The following is a 26986-nucleotide window of genomic DNA, read 5'->3' as shown; positions in this document are numbered from 1 at the left end:
ATTTCTTCTGCAAGATAAAACCTTGAATCTCCTTTGGAAGGCCTGTATTAATGAGTGTTAATTACACTCCAGTTTTGAAAATGGATCAGTCTATTAATTCATTTTTAAAGTGGGATAAGTTTTGTTCTGACTCTGAATTTTCAAATTCTTTTTGCGTATTATTTTGTTTTTGTTGGCACAGTCATTGCCAAAGAGCATCGGAAAACTAAAGAAGCTGAACAATTTGAATGCTGATAGAAACAAATTAACATCTTTGCCCAAAGAGGTAAGTTTTTTGTGCAATTAACTCTCACAGATGTGCTTATACGAACAGAAAACTCTTGATTTCAAATGCCTACAAGGAGTAGCAGGCAGCTTTGATCCACTGGGTTTTCTTCCCAAACTGATCACAACCAGAAACTTGTCCCATCAGATCTGAACAGCATAAATCTGAACAGCAGCAGTGGAGACCTGGTGTCTTGGAAGTGCAAAATGTCTTTGAAGTTGAACAAGGAGGCTTGGGTCTAATTAGCTTGTAACTAGTAATTCCCAGAGTGGGTGTCAGGTCCAGCACTACTTGAAGACTGGGAGTTCTGGTAGAGTGAATGCATGTAAATCAATATGCCTTTTCTGCATGTAGTATAAAACTACTGCTGGAGTCTTCCTCACCTTACTCTTGTGAGCAATAGCGATCAGGCTTTCAGGTTTTATATTCTGAAAATTTATTCAGAGGCTGTTTTGACAGTCTTTTTGGTTTTGGAGATCTGCTTTTGCCTTTAAGTATGGGAAACTGATGTGACAAAGATCACTGATACCTCAAGTCTTACAACTGTGATCACTGGTACTTTTTCTCTTTTTTTAACAGTATATGGAGTGAAATGAGGTTAGAATTTCTGTTGTGAAACTAAATATAACAAAGGCCTCACAAGTTTAGTTCAGCAGTAAATTGTGGACAGGGGAAGGAGGATTCTGTGATTGGAACACAGGACTTTGAGTTGTTTCTGTTTGCACTACTGCTTCTCTATACTTTTTGTTCCAGTACTCCCCCTTACTTCTGTCTGTTTCTAACGTGGCTCGGAGGTCATAGCTTCTGCTCATGACTTTCAGTCACTTCAGAGCAGGGGGGGTATGTTCTCAGGTGGCAGCTGGTGGATGGGAATTAAGAGGATTATCAGCTCTGGCTAGTGAGCACACACTTCTGTTCAGGCCTGCTTACTTACAGAGCTTGGACAGCTCGAGGAGGAGGAGTGAGGAGGAAGTAAAATAGCTGGGAACCTCGAGTTGGGGAGAGTCAATGGCCTGAAGAGGAGGGATCGAGCAGGGGCAGAGGATGCTGTTGTGGTACTGGTAGCAGCAATTCCAGTAGCCCAGAGCTGGCACAGGTCAGTCACCTAATCGAGGCTCCATGATAGCCCTTATTGCTTCTTTACAGGTTGGCTTGTAAGTATATGTTTGATGGGGGGAAGGCGAGGGAAGGAAGAGAAGATGGGAGTACTGCAGCTCCTCTAGCAGGACAGTGTCTCCTCTGCAGAGGTGCTGCTGGTTCTGAAAAGAAAATTGCAGAGCGTATTGGATAAATGCAGATGAATTGGATAAATGTTAGCAAAAAGCAGGACCTTGGGAAAACCGTGTTTCTGGGTTGGGATGTGATGGCAATTTTGATCTTGTGCTCATTCAGCAGAAAACTTCCCGTCTCTTTACAAAGAACTTATTACACGTGTCCTAAACTATCTGTACTTGAGACTTGTACAATTTTTTGTCCAGTCAACCTTTAAGAAGAAGGGCTCCGAGTTTGTTATAACATGTAAGGTTTTACTAATAAACTTTTATTTCCAGATTGACCAGTAATAGCTTATGTGCATATAAGCACTTTTCTTGGTTAATGAAGTCCATGGTATTGGAAACAGTGTGTTTGGGGTTAGTAGTGTGGCTTGCAAGGAGGAGGGTCAGAAGCAGGTGAGAGGAGAAGGCTCAGCTTCAGAGGCAGGTTAAGCGGGATGAATGTGGAGTGTGTCTGTTTGGGAGGAATAACAGAGTCAAGGGCTCCTGGCAGAAGAATGAAAGAATTAATGCTGAACAAGAAACTGGAGACTTGGAACCAGAAGTGGGTTTCAGAGGTGGAAAGCGTTGCCCAGTCAGTGAAGGGGCTGGGGGTATCCAAGGGTGAAGTGAAGAACAAGAACATGTGTGGAGAACATTAGTGAACATGAGAGAGGGGAGGGGACACCTGCACTAGGAGTGGGATAAAGCCAGGGATGAGTCTGTGTTTGGAGAAGGCAGGTGATGAGGAAATGGAAGGTGGTATCTGGAATGAGGTGGGCTGGGGAGTTGTAGAAAGTCCAGGAAATAAAGATGGGAGTGTGTGGTTCCCAGGAAGCTTGGCAGAGAAACAGAGGAAACCAAGCTCCTTGGCATCTACTTCTTTGAAACAGATTTTTTTTGGTTTTTTTTCTCCAAACATCTCCACACCTATGTGTTTTTCTCATTAGAGAAAATGCTTTGAAATTGTATTTACTGTAAGATTTCCATAATGGTTCATTGAAGTATGTTTTGCTCAGTGGATTTTTAAAATTCTTTTATTTTTTTATTTTTAAAGGAAGTCAGTCCTTCACCAACTGGAGGGTCATATCCACCCTCTAGATCGGTGGATTTGAATTCCAAGCTGGTAATGGTAACCAACAGAAAACATAGACAACTGATGAAATGGTTTATCTCAAAAATACTGTTAATATGTACGTATTGCAGAATCTACCATCTAGCTAACAAGATTTTTCAGTTTCAGTTTTTCAAGTTTTAGTTACAATTCCTTGTGCTTAGGCTGTGCCATAAAACACTTCCCTCAAAGTCTTTAAGGTTGCCTTTTAACGAAGTTTTAAAAATGGAAAAAAAAAAAATCTACCACTTTGCTCTTGTTTTGTGTGCTCCTAGAGCTTCATTTTCTTAGTATAGTATTTTTCTTAATCATTAACTTTTTGCTTTAAACCAAACATGAACATTTCTGTAGTACAAGTTTTCTGGTTAAAATTCAGAGGAGTTCAGTGAAGAGCTGCATTTCATAGCTCTAAAAGAAAAATGCTTTGTGTAAACAGAGTTCACAGGTATTATGAGTACTGTTTGCTGTTACACAGAGTGTACACAGGAGCAGCTTCAGGGGTGCTGATAGCGGCAAACATCCCAATTTTGAGTTTCCCTTTGGGTGGCAGAGAGGAACAATTTGGTGTCTTGGTGAAATGTTTAATTTCCATTTTCTTTTTCATCATTACTGAACTGCAAGAAAAATAGTACAAAATGCATTGGTACAGCACTTAAGGAAAACCAAAAAATGTGTCACCCTTTTGCTGTCTGTTGGAAGGTTCTGCTTGACAGTGAGAAATCATACCGTCTTCTCCATTTATTTTCATCTCAGACTGACTGATTAATATTTAAAGCCAGGCATGAGCTTCTGACAGTGGTCATTTTCAATACGCCTCCCTGCTGTGTGTTGCTTAAGACGTCTGCTGAGATAGTATGGCAAAGACTGGGGGTCTCAGACCTTTGCACGTCAGTCACTATTGGTGCTTGTACGCTGGTTCTGCCTTCACAGAAGCAGTGTCAGATGGCAAGCAGAGTATGCACTGCAGATGTTCTTGCTTGTTATCTTCCCCTCTTTTCCTTCCCACCTCCTCTCGTTCTTTCTCTGCCTTACAGAATGCTAGAACAGCTGTGCATTTGTGGCCTTCATCTTTATAGGAAATAGGTGTGGGATAGCCCTTTACTGGTTTCTGTTGGAGAGGGACAAAGACGTAAGAGTCTGGTAATGTGTACAGAAAAAAAGGAACTCTACTAAGTAGAAGAATACATGTAACCAGTATCGTATGTACCTGCTGGTGTCTCTGTCCTTCCCTTTAGAATTATTTCTGTAGCAAAGAGAGCTTTTGTAGAAGGGCTGGCGGAAATGATGTATCTGCTATAATATAACCTGGTGAGATAATCTGTGAGGTCTAGCTTTTTTGTGGTGGTTTTTGGTGGTTTGGTGTTTTTTTTGGTGTTTTTTTTAGTGTTTTTTTTTGTTTTGTTTGTTTGTTTTGTTAGCACATCACTAGGACTGGATTTTGGGTCAGGCTGTCAAACCATTACATTGCCAAATTGTTTCAACGAGTGCTTGTAAAACCAATCTCTACCTTTTGGTGTAAGATTTCTTGATTTGGGATTATTGAGGAGTTTATATGCAAATACCTGTTCAAAGTTTCCTGGTTCAAAGATTCTTTTGTATCTGATGCCGATACATAAGGTAAAACATGGAACAGCTGAATGTTATGACCAAGATTTGAGTCACTGACAGATTTCATCTTCAGTATCTCATCCTGCAGCTCAATCCCTCTCTCACTGAACTGAGTGGTGAAACAGACTTCGACAAGAACCGAGAATGTCTAAACCTGTTCATAGTTACAAATGTTTTTCCCCTTAAACTTGAAAGACCTGCCTGGTGACTCTTTGGTATTGAAATCCCACCCTGGCACTGGAACACTGGTGAAACTGGTGTGTTGATTTTGGCACTTGCATAAATAACCTCCTTGGAATGTTTTCCAGTTCATGTGCTTTTGTTAATGAGTCTGTACAACCTGCAGACATCTGGTAATGCGTCCTTCCTGGCTTTGAGGTATATTGTGAGAATTATGGCTATAGTAGGTAAAACCAGCAGGGTTGTTTGGTGGTTTTTTTTTTTTTTTTTTTGGCATAACTGTACTTTTTAGTTGGTTTTTTGTTTCAAACAAGTTGGGGCTGCTTTGTTGTTTCTGGTTTTATCTTCTGATGTCCTGTCCCTTCCATCATTTATGTAAAAGTATCTGTGCATGTGTCTCAAAGTCAAAAAAGGCACTGTGGAAAAATGCAGGAAAACTTGAGTCAGAGGGCAGAGAAGCTCTCTTGCTGTACTCTTCCCGTACTACTCACTAGTGGTGCAGGGGTTGTTGAAGTGAGTTTGTTGAAGATTTTCCTAGCCAATTTAATGATAACTGAATAATAGTGAATTGGACAGTTCTTCCACCTCTAAATGTATTCTATGCTTGCAGTTAAAGAATTAATCTCTTTTATGTGGGGCCAAGGAAAAGTCTGACTTTATTTACTTCGCATTCAAACAAAATCTTGGTTATGACAGCCTCAAAAAGATTTTACAACACAGTAGGAACTGTGTTTAAATTCCCAGTATAGCTATCAGAATTAACCTAGTGAGAGTTCTTGTTGCTGACAGGCGTATTCTGAGTTGAATGAAAGAAATACATCAGTGGGATTTTAACTAGTCACATGCTGAAGAATAATCACTGTAGTATTTGTCGTAATGTCGTCTTTTTTTGCATTGCTTATACCTGTGTGAAAGATGCGAACTCGTGAAGGACAGCAGAATTGATTCATAGCTTTTAAGCAGTTAACAGATGCTGAGATCAACTAATGCAACTTGAATGTCTTCTAAGGTTCCCACCTTTAATTTCTGTTTTGGCTTTAGAGCACCAGCAATGTGAGGATGTGCTGCCATAATCAGTGACGTTTTGTCTGTGGTGGTGAATGACTGTAAATGACAGCTGGGCTCAAGAGAGGGAGCAAATGGGAGTTTTTGGGAGGGATGTGAATGGGAAGAGAGGGGTGAATCGGTGAATCTGCACGCTGTTCTTGGCTTTACCTCCAGAAAACTGCAAAGGTGTCATCAGCAAGAAAAATCAAATGGCAACTACCAAGTTATTGTTACAGAGAAGCATGGTAAAAGTCGGGTGAATGAAAATACACAGGTGATGCAGGTGTCACAATAACAGTCTGTCTGCAGTAGAGAAGAGGAGTCATCAGAAACATCAGCAGAGGAGTGATATAAAACTTGCAGTTCTGGAGGAGTGTTTAGGATGGACTGGCAGTGGATACATGAATGTCAAAATAGCAGGAGGCTGAAGTGGTGAACACTGGTCATAATCAGAAAATGTACAGGGGAGTTTTAGCAGCCAAGCTGACATACTCTTTTTGTATGACAAAGTCTTACTGCTTCTCCAGAACATGAAAGCTTGTTAGAAAGATGAGCCTCAGCTTGAAATGGAAGAGAAGAGCAAAAAAAAATCCTCCATAGGGGAGGATTTTATGTGGAACCCAGAAGGGTCCTCATGACGCTCTTCCTCTGAAGCGTTTACCTGAATGCAAATAGCAGTTTTGTTCAGACTTTGTAGTACTGTAAAATTAGTGATCTCACAATCAGTGCTTCATAGCAATGATCATTTTCTGCCTGTCTGATGAGTGGGTTTTTGATTTTATTTTTTATCTAGGCTGACTGTTCTTTGGAGGTGGTATGATGAGACAAGTGAATAGCCCTTAAATTAAAGTTGCTGAAGTGAAATAAATCTCAAGAGTATGGCTTAGACATGGACAACTCATTTGAGACCTTTTCCTGATGTCTAGCTCGCTACAGAAGAATGCAAGGACTTCTTTAAGCCTCCAGTCTTTGGAACAATTACTCATGTGCCTAGAACTAAGCACATGCTTGTCCCCATTAAATTGAAATCTGTGCTTGAAATGAACTGTGTGCTTAACTGTTAAATGGGCTTGTGGTCTCAACTGTGTACTTGATGCCTATGCAGTGGTTTGGCAAAGTCTGTTGTAAGCATGTGATCAGACCCTTGGAAAGCATGCTTCTCTGTCAGTTAATGACTCTCAGCCAAACCAGTGATGTCCTGATACCGTATTACTTCGTGGCGGTCACAATGATGTTTTCCTTTCAGCATGCCATTTAGTGTGCACTTTGCCTCAGTGATACTGCTTTGTGTTTAGGTTTTCAAGCGTTGGACCTGATGTCTTTCTGTACTGCTAGATGGGTGCTTTGTTTTGAAATGATAAAAAAATTTAGGTTTTTAATACCTGTCAGCTTGTCTTTTTTCTGTTATACCTCACCTGGTGCTGCTTGTTAGATGCTGCTGCATTTTCTAAAAACTTTCATGAAAAAAAAACCCAATGGTGTTTGTCTATTATCTCCCACCACCACCCTACTTAAAAAAAAAAGTCTTCACTACCTCTGAATAAAACAAATCCTTTGAACAATTGCCTGTTGACTGATAGAGCAAAGTTAAAATAACTGAAGTTAAAACAACTTAGAAGTTCTAACCCTCTTTGGCAGTAGAAGAATGTATGTTCTGTCTCCATTTGTTGGCATGCTCTTGTCCAGTATGGATAAAGAAAAATAAATTGAACATCTCTTGTATTTTCTTAATTGTTAGCCGCTTGGAAAATTAATGGGTCAGGTAAATTGATAAGCCTGTAAGTATTACTCAATCCATGATTCTACTGTTACCTTTCATTAAGCTGCTTTAAATGCATGACGACTCAGGCCGGCTGGTTCCACTGCTGCATTTTTCCATTGTCAGAAGTATAGAAGTTTTGATCTCATCAGGGCTGCATGGCTTTACTTTGTTTGGCTAAACTGTTTGGATCTCCATGCTCCAAGACTGAATAACGCAAACTTCCATTTGTAGAAAAGCAAACACGTTCTGTACAGTTTGGGCATCACTTGCCAGCTCATCAACATTTACTAATTGTATCTCTTGCTTTTCACAGCTTCTCATGTTAGATCTACCAATTAGACACTTGGGAGAGTGTGTGTGTGTTACTTCTATATGGCACTGTATTGTGTGAATGTGTCGAGGCACATTATTTAGGAACCTGTACATGCTTTGAAGTGAATAGCAGAATTACTGCACTAAGAAATGTTTGCTCGCAATTTGAGTGCTGGTTTCTAAGGTCTTTGATTCACAAGCTAAAATGGTTAACAAGGTTGCTGCTCCTAGTGTACATGCAGGACTAGGAAAGCTGATATTCTTGTGAAATAGCTGCATCTTAGAGTGCAGTGATTTAAGGAAAACTATCTCATTTTTTTTTTTCCAAGAGAATGTTGTGCTGTAACTTTGTGCTGTAAATAGCTTGTGAATCAGAAGCCTTGAGCAGCTGCTCGCTGCCTTCTTCCATTAAAATGTATTTATGCTACAAAGGAAGGTGAGTGGGGTATAAATGCTCCATTTTTTTGTTTTATTTTCTAAGTCACAGTTGCATCCTTTGAAAATGGATTTTTTTTCCTTGGTAAATAGTGTAGGTTAAGTTGACATGATTTTTACTTTGACAAGTGGGAAGGCTTTTGTGGTATTTGTCTGTAATCTCAAAGTTTGGTTTGGACTGAATTGTGGATTTTGCAGAGGCAGAACTGACAGTTAAATAAAACACAAATATTTTCAGCTTTGATTTGGGGACTTCTGACCAAGGTGTAGTGACATGTTGGCTATATTGTGACAGGAGAACTTTCTTACATTGGTGTGAATGTAGAAGTCCTCTAATATTTGAAACACGATCTTTCAGTAGGTTTGCTGTCTATCATTAGGTTCTAAGTCCGCTTAAGCTGAAAGCTTCAAAAGACGTTAGGATATTTTGCCTCTAATACTTGGAGTAAGAGAAGAAACATTTTTTTTCTTCCCTTCTTATGGTGAGTTTTGGAACTGGCAAACAAGCAGCAGTGCTTTTTGAAGCTCTGTATGATAAGCAAAGAAAGGTAAGTTTCCTTTGTGAATAGGAACAAAGAGTTCCTTGAAGCAGCTTTCGAGCTGCTAAAACCAATAATCTTGTTGTTTATAGGAGTATTAATTGCCACCTGGAACAAAAAGGTGGAATGTGGTTGGTTTTTTTTTAATCAAATTCAGAGGATTCATGTTTCTGAAAACAGATAATTTAAGGGTAAGCCTGAAAAATCCCACCTTTCACACGCAAAAACTAGCTTGGAAATGCAGATGCTTACATTTGGATAAATTGATAGAGACAGAGGATATTAGATCAAATTGATAAGTTCATATGGGAAACATCTTGAAATTAGATGCTTCTAATAAAACAGGACATCAAAGATGTTACTCATACAATCTTCTACTTTTTGTGAACTCTTCATTACTCTTTGCGGACTCAGTATGGGAGTCGGTTGGTGTATTTGGCATTTTGCCTTGCCTAAAGCCCCATTGCACTTGCTTGTATCTGAAGTTGCTATAAGGAAAGAGAGAATTAATATGTAAAAACATAGAGCTAGAAAAAGTTCTAAGTTAAAGCTGGTATTTTTTATGAGGGTTGTCTACAAAGTGGCACCTGTATGGTTACTGATCTCTTGCTGGCATGGAAGGCTTTAAAAGGTAGGTCAGACCTGACCTATTTGTAAGGATATACATTATTTGCAGATACAGATGTTCAAGAAACTCTCCCAACAGACTCGCTTCAGGTCAGACGTCTTTTGAGCTAACACTTGTTTGCAGTCTGTACCTCTGGGTGAAGTGTCTGGCAGGCATTGTAACTTGAATGTGCTGTGACATACTACATGACCCGTACTGCATGCCTTTGTTTACACTGTTATACTGCAACAAAACCAGACTTTTTTTCCTTTTTTTTTTCTCCCCTCCCCCTCTTCTCTAATATAGATTGGGGGCTGCTGCAGTCTTAACGTCTTTTCTGTACGTGACAACAGATTATCTCGAATTCCCACTGAAATTTCACAAGCCACTGAACTTCATGTTCTGGATGTTGCTGGAAACAGGCAAGAGATTTTTGTATTGTCATGTTCTTTTGCTGGATTTACTTAATTCTTTCTAACAATAAAAGATATTATGTCTAAGAATGAAGTAATAAAAAAACAGTTACAACTTTTGTTTAGCATTACTGTTGAAATTGTCAGAGTAGTCTTTCCCCTTGGCCCAAAGTAGCATGAGTTGTGTGTTGTCATGAGTACATTTTCTGGATTGCTTTGACCATGAGGGAAGGATAGAATTTAAAAAAACCCCAACCTCTGGATTTGTATATTTCTGAATTTAAGCAGAGAAACTAGGCAATTTGGTAGAGCTTCAGGGTAAACTACCAGACTTGATGTCAAGTAACACTAATATTGAGTCTTGGAGATACAATGCAAGTAACAAATAATGCCAGTTTGACCTTGTAGCTTCTTGTGAATCTTGGTTGATATGCTTCAGACACCAAAATGCAAAAGGGAGTGGATTGAAGCAGAAACCAGCAAATTAGTACAGTGCTTAGCAGGAAGTTAAATGAAAAAAAAAAAAAAAAAAAGGAGGAAAAAAAAAACCAACAGAGGGAAAGCAAATGGCATCTCATCTATGCAATGTAATTGTCTCGTAGGCACTTACATGTTTCTGTTCTGGCAATTGTTTATATCTAAGGCTCCAGGGCAGAAGCAGCTGTCTGCCTTCCAGGGCATTTTACTGCAGTAAAAAAAGCTCAGCGTTGTTTTGTCTGTTATTCACAGCTACAGAAAATTATGGTAAAAAGTTAAGCTGCAGATTCTCTTTAAAAGAGTGGAGTAGTTGGAGCTGATGACTAGTGCAGTGCCTTCTATTAGAGGCATTAATCTCAACCCTGTTTATTCCAGCTCAGGAATGTATACTTGAGAGTCAATGTCATGAACCATCTATTAAATCTCATAGAGATTGCCCTGACTTTCTTACTTTTCTTCTTTGAACTAGGCTGACGTATCTTCCCCTTTCACTGACTACCTTAAAGCTGAAGGCTTTATGGTTGTCTGATAACCAGTCCCAACCTTTGCTGACGTTTCAGACTGACACAGACCCTGAAACAGGAGAAAAGATTTTAACATGTGTATTACTTCCTCAAATGCCTTCTGAGCCTGGTTGCCAAGGTAAGTGCCTAGAATCAGTTTTTTCCTTACTACTGCTTTGTTTACTGTGTTGTTGAATCCATAAAGGTTTGTAAAACATGTGTAAGCTCTAATGAACAAAGAGTAGCAAAGCTCTGATTGAATTCTCACTATTAAACTTAGGTTTGTTTTTTGGTTTGGGGTGTTCTTTGTGGTGTGTGTGTTTTGTTGTTTTTTTTTTTGTTTTTTTTTTTTTGTAATCGTAATAGTTTTCAGAAGACTTGAAGAACATGGCTGTGAGTGTTATTCAAAGTACAATTATACCAGCTACGATAAATAAAATACAGACCTGGAAGAAGACCTAATCATATCATTATTTGGAGGCTTGCCAGTGGGCCATGTAGTGGTGTCCATATTTGTGTACATTGATTACACATCTTAAATACATATATATGTAGTGAAAATTGGTGGCTTTCCAATTACAGTCTCTTTACCAGAAAAATAATTGCATATTTAGCAATAAGCAGTAGGCGTTTTACTTTTTAGCAAGAAAATTTTTCTTTCAAAGTACTGTACAATAACTTTATTATAATCTTCAACAAATGTAGAATTGCAGTATAAGTTGGGTTTACCTTTTATACTGGAACTTGCCTTGGGGTCAGGTGAAACCATAAACTCTTTCACTGTTGGCTGGGTTGCTGTTCTAGTAATTTCTGGATGTTTTTTTGTCCTCAAACTTTTATAGCTGTACATGAACATTCAAGGGGACTCATCTGAGCTAATACTTAAAACTTTTGCTGTAATCACTGAAGAGTAATGTATTCCATCCAAGAACAGACTTTTAAAGATAAATCATGTAGATTCTTCTCCACTGAGTACAAAGGGGGCCCATTATGAAATTGCATGAGGATAAAAACTCAGCTGTAGATATCTGTATTGAAGGTATCCAAACTTACCTAGATTAATCCCAATCTTTCAATACTGTGCAGCTGGAGCAAATAGAAATCATTAAAACAGTCAAGTGTAGAAATGGCTCTGTTTTGTGTCAACTTTTGGATTTTAAGAATGCAAACTACATTAAGAATTAAAATAAGTAAACTAATTGACCCTTTTATATTTAGAGTAGCTCAAGAAGAGTGACTGAGGTAGACTGACTTTCTCTAAACTACTAGAAATTACGTTTCCTCCTCTCCAAATGAATCTTGTAGCTTTAAGTGTATAAGGCTTGGAATTAAGACTGTTGGACATATATGCCTGGCAAAACTAGGATGAGGTCAGTAAAAGCAATAACCCTGTGTTACGGAATGCCATTTAGGGAACTGGCTAATGTCAGATGGCAACCATGATCCAGAAGAAAAGCATGTATAATGGCAAGTATATTAAATGATATAATCAGTACTCTTAAAACTGCCACAAACCTGAAACTGTCCAAGTACAGAAATTTCTCATTGTATACAGAAACTATTTATTGTGTGTACTTGACAACAGAAATTTATGCAAGTTCTGTTCTCTATGAAAAAAGTAAAGTAGCTGATTGTAACTCTTGGATGAGTGATTGGTTGGCTGTTGCAGTTATTAACAATATAGCATGTTGATGTTTTAGACTTGCTGTGAATGTTCAGTTACGTTTTGCTGTTCTAACAGATAACCTGCCCCGATGTGGTGCACTGGAGAGTTTGGTAAATGAAATGTCAGATGAAACATGGAATGAGCGGGCAGTGAATAGAGTCAGTGCGATTCGCTTCTTAGAAGATGAAAAAGATGAAGAGGATAATGAAATGGTATGTTTTCCAAGACTTTTGATACCTGCAGACACTGACTTTAATGCAAAAGTGTAATTTGTATCTGAGCTCTCTCGCTGTAAATATTTCAGCTGTGACTGCATGCTTATTGCACATGTTTGTAGCAGAAACTGTTCATTTTGACTGCCAAAACTTTTCATATTGACTTAAAATGCCTTTTAATATTTTTTTTTTCTGCCTTGAGTATAACTTTTGTGTTCTGATTGAGGACAGTCTTTGTTTTGCTTTGTTTTGCTGTGTCTGCTCAGGTTGTTTTCCTTCCAGAATCTTTCTCTGCATCTGTGAAGCTTTACTGCCTGAAAGTATATAGGGTCTACTTTAGGTTTCTAGCACGTGTCTCCATTAAGTTTGCCATTATTTGTCTCTCTAATTTCTATTGCCAACCTCTCCCCCCTCCCCTTTTTTTTTTCTCCCCCCTCCCTTCACCATTAGCATCGAAACAACCATCATGTCCACAAACAGCAAGAATGTTGCTCATTAGTTTCCCACTTAAACAAAGGATGTGGGAACATCTGTCACTGTACTTATAAGACCTCTCCATTAAGTTGGGCTCTGCATGTTCTGAAGATCAAAACGCAAAGTGATCTTTAGCTTTACTAACTTCCATTAACAATTAAAACTTTGTAAAGATTAATAAGACTGCTTCAGGCAGATTTTCAGCTTGCTTCTTTGATGCTCTAAAAACTTGCTGGCGGTCCTCGTTAGAGCTCAGCTTGAGATACTTGAGGGCACTGCCTGGCTTGTAGCACACTAGTAACATGGTCTTACTTTATAATGCAAGTAGAAGAATTCTTAGTAGGGAAATAAACATTTATGTTGTCAAGTAAGGTTGTTGCTTAATCCAAAGCAGCAGAAACTAAATGTCTCTGGCAAGCATGGTTCATAGACTTAACTGATAACAGAGTTCAGAATGATGCTTCTTAACCACTTGCCAACCTGAGAATGTCTATACAATAACAAGGGCTCATGTTAATGATAACTGCTTTCAGCCATACTACAGCCTGACTTGAGGCAAGAGCCTTTTTAGGGGAAAAAGAAGTTTACAGTCCTACTGGGGAGGCAAGAAGGGCAGGTTTCCAAAGCAGTCTTGACCAATGCACCAATTTGTGGGTCATCAGTTCCACTGTGATTGGCACAGTTTACATGTATAGCGCTGAAAAGTAATTGCATGTATATATGTATTATACTGATATATATCTGTGCAATTATTCTTGTTCTGTTGGTCTCTGATCTGGATGCTCACTGGTGTTTTTGTGAATTTTGTTTTCGTTGTAAAGGTTTCAGCACGGTGATGTTAGACATTCTCGTGTCTAAGATGGGAGAGAAATGCTCCCTTTTATTCTTTTCAAGATACTTGTTCTCAATTGACAAGAGAACCAAAGTGTGTGGTGTGGCTGGAAGGCATACAGGGCTCCACACAAACATGTAACTGAACCTGTAAAGAGATCTTGCGGGATTCCTTCAAAACCAGCTGAATGCTTTTGTTCAAAACGTGATCTTAAATCACTTGGATGGGTTTTGGGGACAAAAAAATAATTCCCAACTATATTTATAAAAGGATCTTCATAACTTGTAATTTTAATTCGCTTGAGTGGCTTTCAGATTAATAGGTCAAGAGATGAAAAAATTTGCTCCTAGACAGTTCTTAAAATCTCTTTCACTGTCTTCATAAACCAGCAGCTATGAAAATAATGTTCAGCATAGAGCATCATAGTTTGAAAAGGAAAAGAGGGAAAAGAAATAAAAAGATTGATACCTAATATTTGGTATGTGAATGCTAAAGCCTTGAAAGTGTATGTTGTTTTTCAAAGAGATGAAGGCAAAACCACTTTTTACGCTGTTTATTTTTAGAGAACACTTCTAAGGCGAGCCACTCCACACCCTGGAGAATTAAAGAACATGAAAAAGACAGTGGAGAATTTACGGAATGATATGAATGCTGCTAAAGGACTGGATTCAAACAAAAACGAGGTCAATAATGCCATTGACAGAGTGACCACTTCTGTGTAGAGTTTCATCTCCAGGTTTTACCTCCTGTGTCTTCCCCTGCTGTTGAAATGTTCCTGTCATCTTCTGGGACCTCACTGAGCCCCTTTTTGTTTCAACCAGAACATGATTCATCGTCTCCATATATGTGAAAAGTGCTGCCCAGTGGAAGAAAGTGCCTTATTTCATCCAGGCAGTGAATCAGTAATTTCCAAATCAATATTGTAATTTTAATAGTGCTAGGCTTTTTTAAGTATAATACACTACTGTATGCAGAATACAATATTTTTGTCTTAAACACAGGGGAAATAATGCTTTTCTTTTCCAGAGTGCTGGGATATCTTTTTCCCAGTGGCTGGATGTGCTGGTGAGAAATATAGTTTTGTGGAAAATTGATACACTTTTTTTATTTTTTTGGCAGCTCAGATGGTGTAAATTTTAAATTTTTGTATAGGACTTTCATAACAAGATGATGTATTTCATTTTTAAGAGAAAATTTATCTTGAGCGGTACATATTTTAGTATTTGTGGAAGAGAACAAGTTTCATGGACAACTGTATTCATTTGTTTGTACCACCCATTGTGCCTTACTGTGTCTTGTATGTCGTATTAGTCCTAAATATAGCAATTCTCAAGGAAAGTAAGTAGATTAAACCTTGGTCTCCTGTTTTAGATATGTATTTCTTTTCAGACAGTAATTTGTTGGGATTTTTACAGCAGAGGATTTTTGTTTATATCATGGGATTTTAGGTCGTGAAGCACAAATGTTAGTTTTGTTGTAAACAAAATTAAGATTAAAATGACCAAACTGCTATTGTTTATTACATAATGCACTCACACTTTAACTTAGTTGTAATGAAACATCTTGTTTTGGATGCAGCGTTGCGTTGCCGTCACTAGGAATTCATGCTTCCATTGATGTTTTTTTTTAAATGTGCCATCTGTAAAATAACTTGAAAAACAGCACGATAACTTTCAAAAACACGGTATGAAACTAGTTTTATGTATTACACAAGAAAGCATGAGTCTTTGAAGTGCTTTGGTGGTTTTATATAAATACATAAAACCGTAATAAAAAAAATCTTTAAAAGCTTCAGTAGATTTATTGTATCACTAACCATAGCAATTAAAGCATGTATGAATTAATACTGGAATTTACTATCATTGTTACTGTGTTGCACTTCCAGTGGCCCAATGCTGATTTCAAGGTCTTATTAAATCTGTGAGTTCTGGTTTGTTTATAAAGGTAAGTATTAACTGAGCTGAATTTGCTAAATAGCAATTTTGCAAAGGCTGATAAAGATTGCTTTTGGTGTCTCTGGGTTCTGCATGTGCCATGAGCTAACAAAGATCACTAACTTGTTAGGTGCAAGGACTTGAGCAGTCCGAGTTCAGAGTGAGGATTTGACATACTTTGTGTGAGCTAATGCAATGAACCTAAACTTGAACAAAATTAAAAACATGACACTTCATGTATGGCCAACCCTGTCCCTTCTCCTGCTGAATACTTCTTCTAGTAAGTATTGGTTGTATGAGGGTTTCTGGGAAAGACTGGAAAGGAGGAGATCAGGGAAGTCATAAAACCTTTGGCGTTAAAATTAATAACTGAGGTATTTGATAATTTTTGTAATTTAACTTTCTAAATTTTTATTTGAAGCTGTTACAAAAGGCACTGCTTTCTTTTTGATATTGAACAAGTAGGTATTGCGAGCCCTCTGCAGATATTCAAATCCAGCCTGGCAAAATACATGAAACTTTTATGATTTCTTATCATTCCAAAGATTCCTCATTTAAGCTTCAAGACATGGTCTCTTTGCAGTTGGTGCTGCAGGTCGATAGGTGTTAGGTTAGCTCGGGGGTAGTGCATTTCATTCTTCCCAGGGCAGAGTTCTCCTGGTTATTCTTGGTAAGCTACTGTTAGAATAAAACCTGAAAGAAAATGAGGTTTTGGCACAGCTGCCTCCAACTGTGGGCAGAATTTTCTTTTTAAAGTACTTACAGGGGTTGACACAACAGAAGTTTAAAAGTATAGAAAACTCTGTACCCAGAGTTCAAGTAAACCTCAGCAAGCTCATGCGAGATGAAGACGATTTCCTAAAAAAGACAGACCAGAGCCAAAGGCAGCAAGACTCTGCTCTGGTGCCAGTTTTTCATTTGGAGGCTGTGGTCTGTTTCAGTTTTAGCATCTGCTCCGGATACAAACAGGAGAGCTCCATCAGCAAGGTGAAATGAATGTGTAAAGGCTGGATTTGGGCCTTGCCTAACATGCCACCAGATTAAAATAATTAACCACCTCTGTGCACGTACTCCCTCCTGCTGAAGTCCAGACAAGACATGAATCTTGTTATAGCTTTGTGACAGGAGCTTTGTCACTAGGCAGTCGCTTTCTGTACACTCCAGCAGGCTTGTGGGGGCTGCGGCGCAGCCCAGGAGCTCGCCAGAAGGCAGGCGCTACTTGCTGTGTCGGCTTTGACATGAAGTAATTGGTCAGCAGACAATTTATTTTTATCTTTATTTTTATTTAATAGTGGAAGGAATATTTGTTTTGGTTTCTCTGGCTGGGTGATCCAGGCTTGTTGCCTTCACTGGGGACAGTTTCACATTCCTACACCCTAGCACGGCTGGTCTCCTTGTGGCCATGTCAGATGGAGACAGGTGGTATGAATTGCTTAGTGAAGTTGTTTGCCTCCATTTCTAAAAGACAACAAATTGAGCTCAGGCTGGATGCCAACGGTTGCTTGATGAGAGGTTGGAGGAGCTGAAGTCCACCATCAGCCCATCCTGCTGCTATCCCCGAGGGAGTATTGGCGTTTCATGATTTTGACTGCCGCCTGTCTTCACATTGTGAAGCTGTCTAATGGAAGTCTGGATTTTTGTTACCTTTTGCGCTGGATGTCTGGGGAGATCTGAAAGAGGAGTTGCATTTTTCAGTCTTCTGCACTAACACTGTATAGCCCTATGCTAATGTCTTTTGTTTCTGCTCTCTGGGTGAGGCGATTTGAGATCCTGCTCTGCTGCAGGTAGGTCAGCAGTATATACGTTCAGCATGGGGAGTTTGGGTCTGGCAATAAGTGCGTTTTTCCAGGCTAGTAAAATCTTGAGGTATGACAACAGCTGCTGGTGGTGTGGAATACTAGCAGGTGAAGTGTCATTTGTTTTCAGGGCTTGGAAAGATGCCTGGATACTCCCTGTGCAAACAGTGACAAGTGGCGACCCTCTTCCACAAATCCTAAATGTCTGGTTCACTGGAGCTTTATCATGAAAGTGACTTACATGTCGTTCCACCTAATCGAACCTCAGCAGCCTAGACCCTAGCACTCCCTCTGATCTCTCGGAGGATCCATATGTGTGCCATTTTATAAAGTGGTTTAGGTACACTTGTCAATAAAGTTGTCAACAGTGTCAATAAAGTTCCAGGCAGTTTTAACAGTATTTTATAGCCAGAAAAAGCTGATGATGTTTGTTATGCTGAAGCAGTGCGTGTCCTTGAAAGCCTAAGTCCTCCTTTCACAGACTCTGGCTCTTTTCTTTTGCTGTTGCTTTGAGGGGCCTGAGTAGTGAATATATTTTGTAAGCATAACTTATATTTTCTCTGTAAACTGCTTTTTCAATTGCTTTGTGAGTCTTTTTGAGAGACTCGTTTAATGCAAGGAAAGAAACACTACAAAATCTGCACGCTGCTTATTAGCTATAAACAGGTAACTGGGGAAAACCAATTGACGGTGGTGGTGGAGTGGATTTAATATTAACCTGTCCATTACTGCATGCGAGTTCTCCTTACTGAAAGGCACAGTTCCATAGTTTTACAAGAATGGGGGTGGGGGGTGGGTGGGGTAGCGCTCTCCCGGTACCATTGTTAGTGTAGTCAGTGTAGCAACAGATTTTTTCCATCCTGTGTGTGTTGCTCCAGGCTTTTTCCACAGCGTTCATATAATTTATGTGTCAAGACTATTTTTCTGGCTTACGCTCCATATTTTTGATAATCAGCATACTGTGGGAAAGTGCGTGCTGGAAACGTGCGTACTGCTGTCCTTTCCAGAAAGTGCCTTGTTTGTGTCCAGGGACAGGCTGATCAGCCTGCTTGTCTGATACTGGTGCTTTACTAGTGCTGGGTGGACCGTTTTTAGCTGGTTAGCTATTTAACAGATTTCACTACTTGCTGCTCATGAATTTAGCTTTTGAGGAGAGGAGTGACACCAGAATTATTTTTTTTTTTCCAAGTATATTCTTTAGTATATAAGTTGACCCTCTCCTGGTTCACTGTAAAGGTCTGCCTCCCACTGGGGCCGAGGCATACTATTTATCAGAAGCATCTAGACATTTTGTTAATGGGGAATGCACTGCCATTCTTTGCCTCAGCTCCAGGAAATAAAATTACTTTAGTTTTTCAGTTGCCCTGTAAAGACTGTTTCCCCTCTTTAGTTTTCATCAAGCACACAAATCTGTTTCCATGCTTCAGTTGCTATCAGAGAAGATGACAAAAGCTGACTGGTCTTGGCTATCAATAATGTTTTGGGTGTTCCCTTCCTCCTGAACCAGTTGTGACATTTTCAGAGGGACAGTGCCATTCTGAAGTCAGGAATATAATCAGTATTCAACCAGCTTAATTTAAAAATCTCACTTTTTTCAAGAGGAAAAGCAGATACCTGGTTTGAGGACAGCTTTGTGAGCTCCTTTGCAGAAGCCGTCTTCTCTCCTGGTGGATGTTGGAGACACTGTGCGTTTTATCGCCTCTTGTACTGTTATTGTGGGAGCAGGGTGGCCAGTCCTGGGTTCTGCGGCGCAGAGGGCTTTGAGGAGCTGGGTTTGTATGGCTGGGCTGTGCCTCGGGCTAACTTCAGGAGCAAGGGTTCGTGGCAGCCTGATTTTGAATCTATAACTTGTTCAGGGTGTGCCTCAACACTGATGTTGTTAGTCTGTTAACACTGAGATCTTAAGAAGTAGATTATCTTTATACAGGGGAAGTCCTCTTCTGAAAAGTACAGCATCGGTGTTGTCTGTGGGAAGAACTCTGTGTTCCTCAGTGATGTTTTGGAGAAGGGATTTAGCAAATCTCCCCTGGCGTTATTACCGGGAAGCGGACACCTGATGTCCAGTAACCTTTGACACTTTTTCTCTTCATGGTCATCTGTTGCTGGAGAATGTTGTCTTCACTGAAATCTCTGGATGTGCAGCTGGAGGCATGGTGACAGCCATACCTAACCTGTTAGCAACACGCACTGCAGTAGACATGTTACTGACTGTGTTAACTTTCCTCAGAATCCGTGGATGCGCACACACACACACACACACAGAGCTTGCGAATGCCACCAAAGCATCAGCAGCTTGAATTTCGGTTTGTAAGCATCCCCAGAATAATGCAGAGATGAACTTAACTCTTCAAAGTTAGTTTTGTGTTGGACTAAAACTATCTTCTTTTGGTCCTGAAGCAAACTTGACCAAATTATTGGATGGTGCTACTGATAGAAATAATTTGATTCTCTGATCTCTCCCAATAATTTTCCAGTTTTACCCAAACCCAAGATCAAGGCTGCATGAAACCATTTTGAAGTAGTTCTTAGAAGATATGATTATCCTGTATTTCTGGAAGATTAAACAAGGCACTGCTTAATTATAAACATGAGTGAATGTCTGTTGTTTGTTGATGACATCGTGGACTTCTGCTAAGCAACTTCAAACCAAACCAAAATCTAAACTAACTAGCACAAGGAGTGATTGTTTGAATATTGCTGATAATTATTTTTTTTCCATTCAAAAGGGGAGAAAACTGCAACTTTGAAGAGCATTTGCATAGTGGATGTTTTTAGAATAACCTACAGCAATTATTTTTTTTTTTTTAATGGCTTCAGGAAATTAAAAAAAGTCTCATCTGGCTGGTTAATACTTGAACACTGAAGTTTAGAATTAACTCATGTATCTACTGCTAGCAAGGTTTCCCTGTGGAAGGCTTGCTTCAGTAATCTGTTCAGGCAGCTTTTATGTTGCCCCTTCTACAGTTAAAGCATATTCAAGGGTGCCTTAGTTTCTGCAGCATTTCATTTAGCTTTCTTTCTTATTTCATGTGAATCGCACAAAGCTCTTTTAGAGACAGCCTTTTGTACTTTAAAAAGGGAGTGAGTCTGAAATAGTGTTCAGTTAGTGGAATATGTATGGTTATGTGTGTATATATATATATAATTATGTATAGTATATAAAAAAAGAGTGATTATGTTCCAGGAAATGCATCTTTAAAGATATTTTCTTTCCTGTATTTGCTAAGCTATTTAAGCAAGTCTTTTTTTTTAAATATAAAAATAGGCAAGAATGTGTGTTGGTAGTTTTGAGTTGAAATATAGTAGCAGGTGTATAACTATCAAAATATCAAAATAACTGAAAGAAAGCACTGGCTTCTACTTGCTGGTGACCAGGTTATTGCTGTAAGCAGGGTGTTTCATTGTCACTGTATGGTTTCAGTATGGTACTCCAGAAATGTGAGTGGTTTTCTTGTCCTGGCTTTTATTGTTAAGGTGGTCTGGATTCTTTTTCATTTGCCAGAATGATTTAGGGTGATATGTAGCATTTGCGCACGTTTGTTGCCTGGAGGAAATTCATTGTCTAGAGGATTTATTAGTGAGATCTTATCAGAATAGACACCTTGTACTTTATGAGAACAGTTTGTGCCCGTAACGTACAGGGTTATGGCACAGAGGAATATTTATGTTCTGAAGAGACAGCCTTTGAAAACGTGAAAAACATGTTGAAAGGAGGTGAAATGGGAGCACACCTGACTTGCTGGTGAAATATTGAAGGGAAATCTTACTAATCAGTTAGGATCATTGCTAATGAAGGGAGATGAAAAATGTATTTCCATGGAACATAACTGATGAGGCTGATAAATAGTTTTTCCCTCTAGACAGCACTCCTGCATTTAAAAAAATCAGTGTTACACAGTCCTGTGAAGTTTCAAGTCCTGAATACTGAATTTGCCTTCTTTCTTTGTTTTATTCCAAATATTTTTAAGAGAATATAAAGCTATGTGCCTCACTCGGTGTTTGCTACCAATGACTTAAACCAGTGACCTTTTTAATCTTTCTGGGACTCAGCTTCCCCATGTATATAACACAAGAAGAAACTTCCTACCTGGAAGCAGAAGAAACTACTTACCTGGGTAGTAAGAAGATCAATTGTCATCTGTAAAATTCTGTAAGACAAACTGATTTTTCTCTCTTAACATTAGGCTATTTGCCAGTAGCCTCTTATGTCTTGAAGCATGGTTTTGTAGTATATAATATAATGAGAATGAACTAATAAATTACTGGAGGTTTTCTAAGATAACTTTATTTTTTGAGTACAAATCTACTATCTATTAGCTGAACTGTAGTAATTTCTGCCTTGAGGGGTGATGGAAGCTTGTTACACATCTAACACAATTTTCATTAATACATCAGAGTATTGATTTGGTTTTATTTTTTGGGAGAGAAAACAAGGTCCAGTAAAAAATCAGATCAAGTAGTGGCTTTGCATTAAAGCACAGCAAACAGAGCTGCACCTTCCATCGCTTCCTTGTAGCAAACTCTGCGTGTGGCTGGCCTCACTAAGAACTTGCAGCGTTGTGTAGCACCTTGGCTACTCTTGGCTTTGTCCAAAAGGATGTGAGGAGCCGGGCATGGTAACAGCCTGGTGGTCGGTGGGCCTTGCAATAGCGTAACTGGTGTTCTCTGTTCCTCACATATTGCTACTGAACTCTGGATTAGAACTTCACTATCATCTTATTTCTGCTCCCTGCCCCACCCCCCCTCCCCCTCACACCTTTTCTTCCACCAAAAAGGATGGAGCTGTAAAAAATAATTGAGGATTAAGATTTGTTTTCACAGTAACATTAGCCTGTGCTCACCCCAGCAGCATTCATTAGCTTTGGTTCTCCATTTTATTTTATGAAAGCAAAATCCACAGGGTGTTTTGCTTACAACAGGTGCGTGCAAATGTAGGCTAAAAGGTACTTCTGGTTGTTCCATTCAATCTTTTGCCATTGATATAACCAAACTGTGAAACTGCTTTCATTAAGGTAATGCCATCCCTGGCGTTGTATAGACCTAGTGAAAATGTGAACAGCTTTTGCCCAGAATTGTCATTTTGTTTCTATTTAAAGTGCTGCAGATGAAGAATATTGAGACTAAAATCTCTTAGGTTACAGTAGGTGTGAAGCAGACACTGAATTTCCCTTATAGCTGTATGTCAGTGTGAGGAAAAGCTGTAGGAGAAGACGGGCAGGGAGCAGGAATGCCCTGCAGCTCTGCCTTCCCAGCTTGGCTGCGAGGGACTATTGGGATGTAAAATCTACTGACATCCTATAGGGATGTAAAATCTACTGATGGACATCAGCTTGCTCCTTGTGTACTGCGTATGGGAGGCTACCACAGCAGCTGAATGTATTCCTAAAATGGTGAAGCAATTGTCGGCATAAGCTTAATTCAAAATCTTGTATCTGTTACCTTGAGAGAATAGCATTTTACTGACTTGCTTACAGAATTTGGCAGGCTGGGTTTGAGAAGCTGTTGTTTAGGATTAGGGATCAGGGTCAAACAAGGTTGAGCTGTTCCCTTGGAAGAAATTAAATGCTTCACTGTACCTGTGTTTATTTTCAGAGTGAAATTGCTTTACGACTTCCTAATGAGCTTAAAAGTTGACAAGGATTTAAACTGTCTCTGGAAATACCCTAAACACTGGCAGGTGTCACCTTAGATATTCTGAAACAAACCCCGACCAAAGCAATAGCAAACAATTTCAGCTAGCGTGCTATTTACCTATCTGATTAGAATTGCTATCCAGCTAGTTGATATCCACAGGAAACAAAGCTTCCATTTAAGGGTGCCCTGTGTTTCCTTATTCAAGGCAAGCATAAAGAAACACGAGGAGATACCCTGCCTTGCTTTTTGAATGGTCAGGAGGAACAGGAGCCACTACTGTGTCATGGTTGTTTGTGCTGCTTTCGCATTCAATTCACTGATGAATTAAGCTGGCAATCAGCTCAAGGGTCCTGGGTGATGTGGTTTAGAATATCCAGAAGCGTGGGCTATTTATCAGCAAACAGTGGTATTGCTGAGTGTCAGTGCAGTTCGAAATGTGGTTTAACAGCAATTTCCTATAGAGGCCAATCATACCTTCTACGTACAGTGCAAATAATCCTTTGTTGGGCTTATGCTCATATCAACACTTAAAGTCCTATAGTCTTTTTCAACGAGGGGCTGAGATACCGTCCTTGTCCATTTCCTAGTCTTTTCAGCCCTACTAAAACCAAAGCAAATGAGCTCCTTCTGCAGCTGAAGATGAATCAGTATGTCCAGCATGGACAGCCTTGTCCTATCTCCTTTTCTTTCTCAACCTTATATCTAATAGAGATGGTGACATCTGTGGTGCTGGTAACAGCAAGAAATCTATGTGTGTGTGTGTGTGTGTGATCATAACCATTCTTCGTTAAAAAGGACAAAAAAAGAGCTTAAAGAATTGTTAAATCTGAATCAAATACCTGTTTAAACAATATAAAAGTCACTGTGTGCTGCCGATTGCCCCACTGTAAGCTTGTTGATAATTTTTTTGTTAGTTTCTGTTCTCCATCTCTTTGCTTTTTTGGAGCATGTGCTATAATGTGTCTATATGGCATCAGGTTGCTTTCTGCTGTTGGATTTGTATCGCTGTAAGAAAATTTAAAGGCAAAATTAAGATAAAGCTTAAAAGAAATATAAAGATTACTTTGAAAAATTACTTTTGAAGTTCAGGGAAATTTAATTTCGTATATCTATTTAAGACTCAACTTGTCATGTATGAACTTCTGTGTATGGAGAACAGAGGTTTTTGGATGTAAATCAGTAATGGATGTTTTGGGTAAAGGAGACTACAATCACTTTGAGAATCAGCAAACCTTAAAAGATCAGTATAGTGTTGCATTTTCTGTTGTGACCGTTCAGCAAATGGGACATTTAATTTAATGAATAATAAAAAGAGGGGGATGACTTGATTGGTTTTTCAACTCAGGTCACTAAAGGTCTAAGTGCTCTTATTTGTTTTCTTAATAGTACAGAGTATAACATTATTGAAGACTGTTGATCATTAATTCTTCTTTACGATGCTGAAGGTGGGCTTGGTTCCGTGCTCACTTAAGTCCCTGAAGGCTTCCACTAATTTCAGCAGCCTTCGTTTGCTCTTTGTATCACCAGTCTTGCCCATTAACTGGCAAAGTGTCTCTGGGACTGAAGGTACCTCTCAAGGTAAAAAGGGGAAAACCAGTATTTACAAGATACTAAAATACCTTGCAGAACTTGCCAGACAATTTCTGCATATACATACTTCAATAACTTTCTTAAAATCTATTCATTGCCTTTTATTTTTTCTTTTCTTCTTTTTTTTGTCATCTCCCTCTCAGGACTCTATTAGGTGGCTTCCCAAGTCTCCTAAACTGTACAGTGGCCATAACTGGAGGTCCCAGGGCTCTGGCTGGGCCTCGTTGAAAGGAAAAGAAAGTCTTTATGGTGGTAACCTGTACAAATTCAGCTCTGCTAACGGAAAACAGAGGGAAGGAAGGATCAGTCCCGAACAAGAAGCAGAGGAACTGGAGGATCCTGATGATGTAGGTGGTCTCCTTGAGGTCAGGAGAGACAATGTTGTGTGTCCCATCAAGAAACTATGATCTGCTTGCAGTGCTATGCTCCTGAGTGCTTTGGGTCAGCAGGAGGCTGCACTGCCTGTACTTTCATGCCCTTGCTTGTGCAGAGGGTACAGAATCATGTTCAATATTGATTTGATTCCTTTATTAACAATAAATTAATTGTTATTAAATTAAATTTAACAATTGCAATTAAACAATCCATCCAACCCCCAAAAGTACAGTGCAACTTGCAGGTTAAGATGAGTAACCTGAGCAATGATGAGATACGTACTTTTTTTATTTTACTCCTGCTTGTATCCCCAGTTACCAGCATCCCTCCATCTCTTTCAGGTAAGCAGGCTGTTTGTTAGCAGTGCTTGAAGCTCGGTGTCTCCCAAGGACTGGATGGTAGAAAACTGAGGTTGCGGTGCTAGTCCACTGCATGTTTGGTTTTGGGTAGCTGTTCCAGGATGCTGACAACTGGAAACCCTGGATGCCGTGGTTTCTCTAGCCTGTGCCCACCAGGTGTCTGTCACCTGGAAGGCAGCTTGGCTGTCCTCTCAGTCATAGCTTTGGAAAAGGAGGTGGTGATTGCACTCTTACAGCCTTTCCCTTTCCCGGCATTGCTCACGTCTTTCCTCCAGATGCTTGCTGAGGGTTGAGGAGGAATTGGGGCTCCTGCTCCTCTTCCAGGACCTCTGCTGCCTTCCTACCCCCTGACTGCTGCTGAGTGCTCCCTCCTTCAGCCCCACTCTTAGCTCTTGCTCCAGCCCTGCTCCCCAGCCCCCATGGCATCCCAGCACTGCTGATGGGTCTGGGTTAGTCAGCCTGGTGCCATGAAAGAGGAATCTCTCTCAAGAGAAGAAAGGTAATTAATGTTTTATGTGAGTTAAAGCTAAATAAATTCCCTTTTAAGTGAAAATAGGAAGTAATCATGCCTTGCTTGCTCTCCTTGGGGTTGGTGATGCTTCTTTCCATCCCAGCCAGAAAAGAGATTGTGGAAAAGCTCCGATACAGATTGAAAAATAGAGTGTCCGGTGGGGTTTCTGCACAGCTGTTCATGGTAATGCCACTGCTTTTTATTTCTGGTATTAAACTTCCAAGCTTATGAAGACATTTATAGGGTTTATTTTCAAAGGTGTTGACCTTTATTTGTTGCGCTGTTTTACTGCCAACAGAAGATACAAGGATTATGGTCATATGAAGACCTGATTCAACCTTATGTATCAAATTAAGCAGTAAAAATCAGCTAAATATAAATAAAGCATCCATAAAATGTGAACAGAATTTGGACGTCATGGCTGAATCTCATTTAACTGCTTTGCCACGCATAACTGATAAGTGGAAAACATGGTGTTTTGCAGTCGCACTCAACTGAAGCCTTAATTGTTTGGTGGATGTGTAATTGTTTTTTTTTTTTTTCTATTTTCAAGGCTTAAGCATAGGGTGACATTGTCATTTCCTTCCTGCATCTCAGAGTAGGTACAGTTTAGAGCCAGACTTCAAAGCAAGCTTCGGGATGACTCACCTTTGAGACTCTGATTCCAGTGGACCCCTAAATCACTAAGTGTGCAGGTCTCCACTTGCTGCTCTTTGCAGCTAAATAAATTCCGTCCAATTATTTAAACAAGATCTTCTTAGAGACATAGATGCAAGCTAGGGCCTTGGCTTTCCTCTGACACCTGTGCTCCCAAAACCAGAATATCAGCATTGAGTAACTGAGAAATGTGGTTTTTTCTGTATGGGAAGCTCTTTCCTTTGCCTCATGTGTGGTTCCTTGCCCTGGGACAGTGGATTCAGTGCTATTGAGCTGCCAGAGGCTGCCCAAAATAGTCTCCTTCTCATGCTTCATCCTCTCAATAGGGCATTGCAGGATTTATTTGGGTATACGTGTGTTGCATATGTGCTTATATGTGCCAGGGGATCTAGTGAAAGGCTGCATGGATCCCAGTGCTCTCCCTGTTC

The 26986-nt window shown here is 39.6% G+C and overlaps 1 protein-coding gene across 5 annotated transcripts in view; it reads left to right on the top strand.

The window, feature by feature from the left end:
* LRRC1 (leucine rich repeat containing 1) overlaps nucleotides 1–26986 on the top strand; it is a 235355-nt gene that overhangs the window by 58743 nt on the left and 149626 nt on the right. For 4 of the 5 annotated variants that reach the window (XM_040598663.1, XM_040598662.1, XM_040598661.1 and 1 more), the window contains exons 10-14: nucleotides 182–265; nucleotides 9429–9544; nucleotides 10482–10654; nucleotides 12257–12393; nucleotides 24800–25003. In XM_040598663.1, the coding sequence (XP_040454597.1) occupies nucleotides 182–265; nucleotides 9429–9544; nucleotides 10482–10654; nucleotides 12257–12393; nucleotides 24800–25003 (714 nt within the window). Of the gene's footprint in view, nucleotides 1–181; nucleotides 266–9428; nucleotides 9545–10481; nucleotides 10655–12256; nucleotides 12394–14265; nucleotides 15497–24799; nucleotides 25004–26986 lie in introns of those variants that run through there. The other variant, XM_040598665.1, reaches the window with a different exon arrangement.

This window comes from Falco naumanni, chromosome 6 (assembly GCF_017639655.2).
Source record: "Falco naumanni isolate bFalNau1 chromosome 6, bFalNau1.pat, whole genome shotgun sequence".
In the NCBI taxonomy this organism is placed as follows: domain Eukaryota; kingdom Metazoa; phylum Chordata; class Aves; order Falconiformes; family Falconidae; genus Falco; species Falco naumanni.
This window is presented reverse-complemented; position numbering and strand designations above follow the sequence as displayed.